The sequence below is a fragment of the Polyodon spathula genome, unplaced genomic scaffold, assembly GCF_017654505.1.
Source record: "Polyodon spathula isolate WHYD16114869_AA unplaced genomic scaffold, ASM1765450v1 scaffolds_809, whole genome shotgun sequence".
Classification (NCBI taxonomy): domain Eukaryota; kingdom Metazoa; phylum Chordata; class Actinopteri; order Acipenseriformes; family Polyodontidae; genus Polyodon; species Polyodon spathula.
The window spans coordinates 3,322-9,077 of NW_024472296.1; the positions used below are offsets into that span (position 1 = coordinate 3,322).

The 5,756-nt window shown below is 45.6% G+C and overlaps 1 protein-coding gene across 1 annotated transcript; it reads right to left on the reverse strand.

Annotated features, from left to right (window-relative positions):
• Positions 1-524: 524 nt before the first annotated feature.
• krt18a.1 (keratin 18a, tandem duplicate 1) lies at positions 525-5,414 on the reverse strand. Its single transcript, XM_041241712.1, has 7 exons — positions 4,895-5,414; positions 3,560-3,642; positions 2,967-3,123; positions 2,445-2,609; positions 1,927-2,052; positions 1,252-1,472; positions 525-899 (listed from the first exon to the last, which is right to left on the reverse strand). Exons 1-7 carry the CDS (start codon positions 5,330-5,332, stop codon positions 776-778), a joined length of 1,314 nt encoding a protein of 437 aa, XP_041097646.1. The 5' UTR covers positions 5,333-5,414; the 3' UTR covers positions 525-775.
• Between the last annotated feature and the right edge of the window lie 342 nt (positions 5,415-5,756).

Genomic DNA, 5,756 nt, shown 5'->3' on the forward strand with positions numbered 1-5,756 from the left:
TGCTTACTGAGCCAATTCAACACTCCCTCCTTGCAGGACTTCAGGGGGATCCAGACCATGTTTGCCTGCTTCTAACTATGTGTAAATATATACACACCCATATAAAACTATGCAGTACAGTTTTCTGTACTGCTGTACAGTACTTTATAGGACACTATAGTGTTTTTATACAGGCACTACCCTAGAAAAATACTGATAAGATAAACAGCACAACCTTGTGTGTTTTCAAAGCTTTTCTTAAAATGCATTTTCATTCTTTGTTTGTAATTTCTATAACCACAAGATAACATTGCCTCCCTCCCAGGTTCTCAGCTTTAAAACAGAAGACCACACTGGCTCCCCCCCCCCCCCCCCCCCCCCCCCCCCCCCCACAGTCCCTCAGCTCTAATCACTAAATCACACTGCTTTCCGCCCAACTCTTCAGCTCCAGCTGCGAGACCACCCAGTCTTCCAGAACGGAATTATTTGCAGGTATAAATATTTGTTGGTTTTATTGCTAAAGAAGCAAGACAGAAGTCGGTCTGTTTCTGCAAAGGGGTTGCTTTTATTTGAATGTTGCCAGGCAGTTACAGAGTTGCTGAGGCACACAGGAGCCTGGAGTCATGTTGCTGCTGCAGTGTGTGTTCTTTTACATTTCTTTCAAAGCGATATGGTTTTGTTAGTGGGGAGGGAGTAGGGCAATAGGGTATCACTGCAGGACCCTTCTCAACTCTTGAGAACACTGCTTACATGCCTGCAGCGATACCCTTCTGGACCAGGGAATAGGGGGTTAGGCTCACTTTCCAATCTCCTTGGTGTTGGTGCTTTCTGACACCACCTTGCCGTCGACCAGGGTCTGTGTGACAGTGACTTTCTTAATGCTTTTGGTGCTGGACTGATCAACCAGGGCATCCTGGAGCCTGCAGGAGAGAAGAGAGAGAAGAGAAGAGAGAGGAGAGACCGTCAGGGGTTAGTAATGAAGTGTTTAAGGGTCATTTTTAATAGACCACAATGACTGCATTGATCTTTGCTGTTGCTGCATGCAAAGCACCCCTTTCACTTAGGTAAAAACAATTAAAGTAGACTAATGTTTTGGCTAAACGTTTCATGAGCATAAAGTTGACAAACCTGACTTACTTACTGTCTGAATTTGACCATTAATATGCATGACTGATTAAAAAAAATGTTTTAATAATATGACATTGAATATCATATAATATTCTTATTAATATTAATTAAGCCGCTGTCTTATCAGTTTGGAAATCCGCTCACCTGAAGTCCTCCCCGTCCAGGAGTCGCCTGTAGGTGGCGATCTCTGCCTCCAGCTTCATCTTTATGTTGAGCAGCGCCTCGTATTCCGACGCCTGCATCTGGATGTTACTGCGCAAATTTCCCAGCTCCGCCTCCAGCTGCAGGATCATGCTGTTGTACCTCTCCATCTCCATGTTGTTGCGCATCTCTGTGTCCCGAAGTGAGTCTTCAAGTGACGCTTTCTGCAGGGGAACAAGAGAGAGAGAGGGGGGGGGGGGGGTTTGGGAAGACAGTTCGCTTATGCATTCATACAGTACCCGGGCAGGGGAGGGTGTGGGGGTCACGTCTAAGAGTGCAGAAAAACTTTTGAAAAAAGTTTTCAAAAGTTTTCAGAAGTTTTCAATCTCTAAAATAATATATATGTATATTACAAACACATTAATTACAAATCCCACACACATTCATATATTTAAATATAGAATAAGTGAGTGTAGTTACCATGGCATCAAAGGCTAGGTACCTCCACTGTTTGTTTTTAAGCACACTTTCCTTTGATAAAGGTGTGTTAAACATACCAAAACGTTTTTTTTTTTTTTTTTTTTTTTTTTTTACATTGATGTATATTCAGATATAAAGTCCCAGATCAATAGATGTTTTTGTGTTTTGCATACATGCTGTATAGGCTGTGTATCTCACCATGCTTCGTTGAGATTCCAGTTCGATCTCCAGTGACTGCACCTGTCTCCTCAGCTCTGTCACCTCTGTCTTGGCTCCCTGCAGAGCCTCTGTGTTCTGTATGACCTCTACCTCCACCTCTGTGAGCTGTCGGAAAGGGACAAGGGGCAGCGTTACACTCGGCACACAGTGTGAGGGACAAGACCATGAGCATTGCAAAGCTGACTTAAACTTCAATTGGAAACTTTCACAAATGTTCCCTAGTGTTTGACTACGGCTCTGCTGACGGGGTGTTCTGTAGTGGAAAATTCAGGCTGGCTGGCTTTATCGGCTTGTGTCTTCCCTGCCAGCACCCCCTTGTTAACATCTTCAAGATTCTATCCTGTTTAAATGAATAGATTTGATATTTGCAATTGGCTGAAAACGTTTACAATTTGGGTGGGTGAAGTGCACAGCACAAGCCCAGAGAAAAACCTGACTGAATCACTGCAGAGTCAGTGTGTGGACTGGGGGGACGGGGGACGGGAGGGGCGCAGTACCTTTTGTTCATGCCACGCTTTGAGTTCGTCTCTGTTCTTCTGCGCCATGCCCTCGTACTGCGCGCGCACCTCCGCCAACACCTGGGCCAGATCCTGGCCCTTGGGAGCGTCCACGTCCACCTGCACTCCGGACTGGGCGATCTGGTTACGCAAATCGTTCACCTCCTGCAGGAAAGCCGGGGGGGGAGAGGGAGGGTCAGGGAATGTTGCTCAGATCCAATAGAGACATGGATGCATCCTAGACATTGCCTTGGGCTTATGTGTGCATTTCCATCGCAATCTAACTTATGCAAATACCGGTTTAAAATAGTTTAACAGAAAGTTTACATGTAAGAGAAGTATACTGTATTAGAAAAAGATCCAGTGCAACATATGCAAATATACATATTTCAATGAATTAAATGAGGTTTTGAAACCCCCTGTTTTTTGGCAGCTGTTGTGGAAGAGAATGCATTTGAGAATATGTTTCCTGTACGTGTGCTGTATAGCTGTGACTATATGTTGCGTATATATTTCCCCCACCTGGCTGTGGTTCTGCTTGATGAAGATCAGCTCCTCCTTCAGAGACTCGATCTCGCTCTCCAGGTTCATGCGGCCCATGTTGGTGTCATCGATGACCTTGCGCAGGCCGATGATGTCATTCTCCACCGACTGGCGGATGCTGTACTCCGACTCGAACCTGCAGTAAAGATGCGGGTCAGTGACCTTTTTGCAAAGCCACAACTTTTAAGTCTAGATTGAAGATGTATTTGTGTTTTTTCACTGTTGGAATGTAACTACGGTGAAAAAGAAAGACTTCCTTTAGTGTTTTTAGTACTAATAATTAAATGGTTGAGAAGCACAAATGTTCATTGCAATTGGTGACCCCCATGAAAAGGCTGACTGCTCTATTTTGGATGAATTAGTCTCACTGTTGCAATTGCATTATAAACTACAATGATAATTATTCATGCATTATAAAAAAACAGGTTTGTGTGGAGTAGGTTTATTTCTGTTATCATAGACAAGTGTATTGTTATGAGAGCCCTCAGAGAAGGGATTAGTTTTAAGTACTTGACTATTTATTCTTAATGCACGGTTGGTTAAATGCCAGGGCAAGGAGACCTATAACATACTTGACTCTGAAGTCGTCAGCAGCCAAGCGGGCATTGTCAATCTGGAGCACCAGACGAGAATTGTCCAAGGTCATATCATACACCTGAGAGAGAGAGAGAGAGAGAGAGAGAGAGAGAGAGAGAGAGAGAGAGAGAGAGAGAGAGGAGAGAGAGAGAGAGAGAGGAGAGAGAGAGGGAGGGGTGGGGTTAACTCACGTCAGTTTTAATTGACAACCAAACCACAATGAAAGTGAGTTGCAAACATATAAACTGCAACCAAACCACAATGAAAGTGCTCTGAAGTTACACACAGCAGTTAAATTCTGTCTTCCCGCTACCAGCAGTGCTGAGACAAAGACATCCCGTTCATTGCACAGCCAGGGATCGTTGACCCTGACAGGAATGTGCAATTTCCCTTGGAAAGTCCTGTATTGAAAGCAGACCTTGTGAAGGTTTACTGCAATAAATTGCTTCTTCTTATTATTTTTTTTCCATATAGGCAGTGCACTGATGGGAGAATAGACAATAAAAGTATGTTGCATATATTTAAAAAGGTAAATGTTTCTACTGCAAGTGCATGCAATGTATACTGTCCACAATGTATACTGGCCACTCCCTCCCAGTTGCTGGCACGCACCTGCGCACTGAGCACAACAGGTATCTAAGGATGCAGCTGTTGTATGCTTTCCAGTTTTTTAATGATAAAAAAATGTATCCAGTTTGGGATTCACTTCATAGTTCAATTATGTTTTGTTTTTTTTTCATTACTATACATGTGATTAAATACAGCAATGTTAACTAACTTTTTGAGTCACTGTACAGGAGCACAGCTTAGCCACAAATTCGCACACACACACACTCAACCCCCACAGCAGTGGAACAGGGCTAACAGTTTCCATATGGCTTTAAGAACTACCAGACAGGCTCTCGGAGGCTGCGTCACAGTATGGGAGTTAAACTGAGGGTTCCTTAAGCGGATTGTAGAACCACTGCCTTGTCCCGTTAAACTTTACAGAAAAAATAACACAAGACCAGCTTCACCACGGCTTGCAGCGCACTGAAAATAAATTAATATAATTGCACACGTATACAAGATTAGTTCACCGGTTCTCTTTCATATAGTTCCAGAGCGTTTTTGCAGTATTGAGTTCCTATACTACTGGAGTGGTCTGCAGCTCTGTTGCTTTTCTTGCAGCACTAAAGCCATCTGTTTTTCAGTGGAAATATCTTTCCCAGGCATGCACACAAATGTGGAAAAAGTTACACTTTCACTGAAAGAGTTCCGCTTTCACCACAGACGGTTAAGCGCCTCCGCCCGACCCTCCCTTGGTCCTCCAAACCCAGCTGGCCACTCACCTTCTTCCTCAGGTCTTCCAGAGTCTTCTCGAAGGGGCTCAGGTCTCGGGTGGTGGGTCCCTTCTTCTCCAGGGCCTCTCTGATCTGGAACTCCAGCTTGCTGTTGGCCTGCTCCAGGCTGCGCACAGTCTCCAGGTAGGCAGCCAGGCGGTCGTTTAGGCCAATCATGGTCTCCTTCTCATTGCCCACCAGGCCACTGCCGCTGACGGTCATGGAGCTGTAGGAGCCACCAGACCCGGAGCCTAACCCGAGCCCGGATCCGAACCCTGACGATGAACCCCCGACGGAGATCCGGGACCCCCTGCCCCCGGCGCCTCCGTACACACTGGCAGAGCTGGCCAGGGGCTTGGACCTCTGGACCGTCATCACCTGGCTGGAACGGACAGACCCTACAGGCCTCATGGAGCTTACAGAGTAATTGCCAGAATACCAACTCATTGTGGAAGTGTGGAAGGCAGGGACAGAGAGAGAGACAGCTGAACCTGAACAAGTTGAGGAAGGGACTCAGACTACAGCAGCTCCCAGACCTGCTTCTTTATAGTCCTGTCCCCAGTCCCAGAGTTCATCTGATTGGTGCCTCCAAGGTCCCCCCTCCCCTTCACACTGCTCATGGAATGTCCACGCCCCCCTGATCGAGTTCCAAGGACACACCTCCCATTCAAAGTTTGTTCAGTCTGGAGTTCTGCTTCCAGAATCCTCAGGGTGTAGTCCGAGTAGATTTACTGCAGACTAGACTAAGCCCCGAAGGAACAGAAAGAGAAAGAAAGGAGGGAGGGAGCGGAGGAAAATAAAAAACCTAGAGCTCTAAGCCAGCAAAACTTTCAATTCTAGATTGAAGACGTATTTATTTTGAGTGTTCACC

Bases quoted from the DNA above. Each gene is read 5' to 3' on its own strand.
- krt18a.1 (XM_041241712.1), bottom strand. From the start codon at position 5,332: ATGAGTTGGTATTCTGGCAATTACTCTGTAAGCTCCATGAGGCCTGTA. The intron at 3,124-3,559 runs GTATGTTATAGG...TCTTTACTGCAG, and splicing joins GCTGACGACTTCAGAGTCAA to GTTCGAGTCGGAGTACAGCA. The intron at 2,053-2,444 runs GTACTGCGCCCC...CCTTTCCGACAG, and splicing joins AAGCGTGGCATGAACAAAAG to CTCACAGAGGTGGAGGTAGA.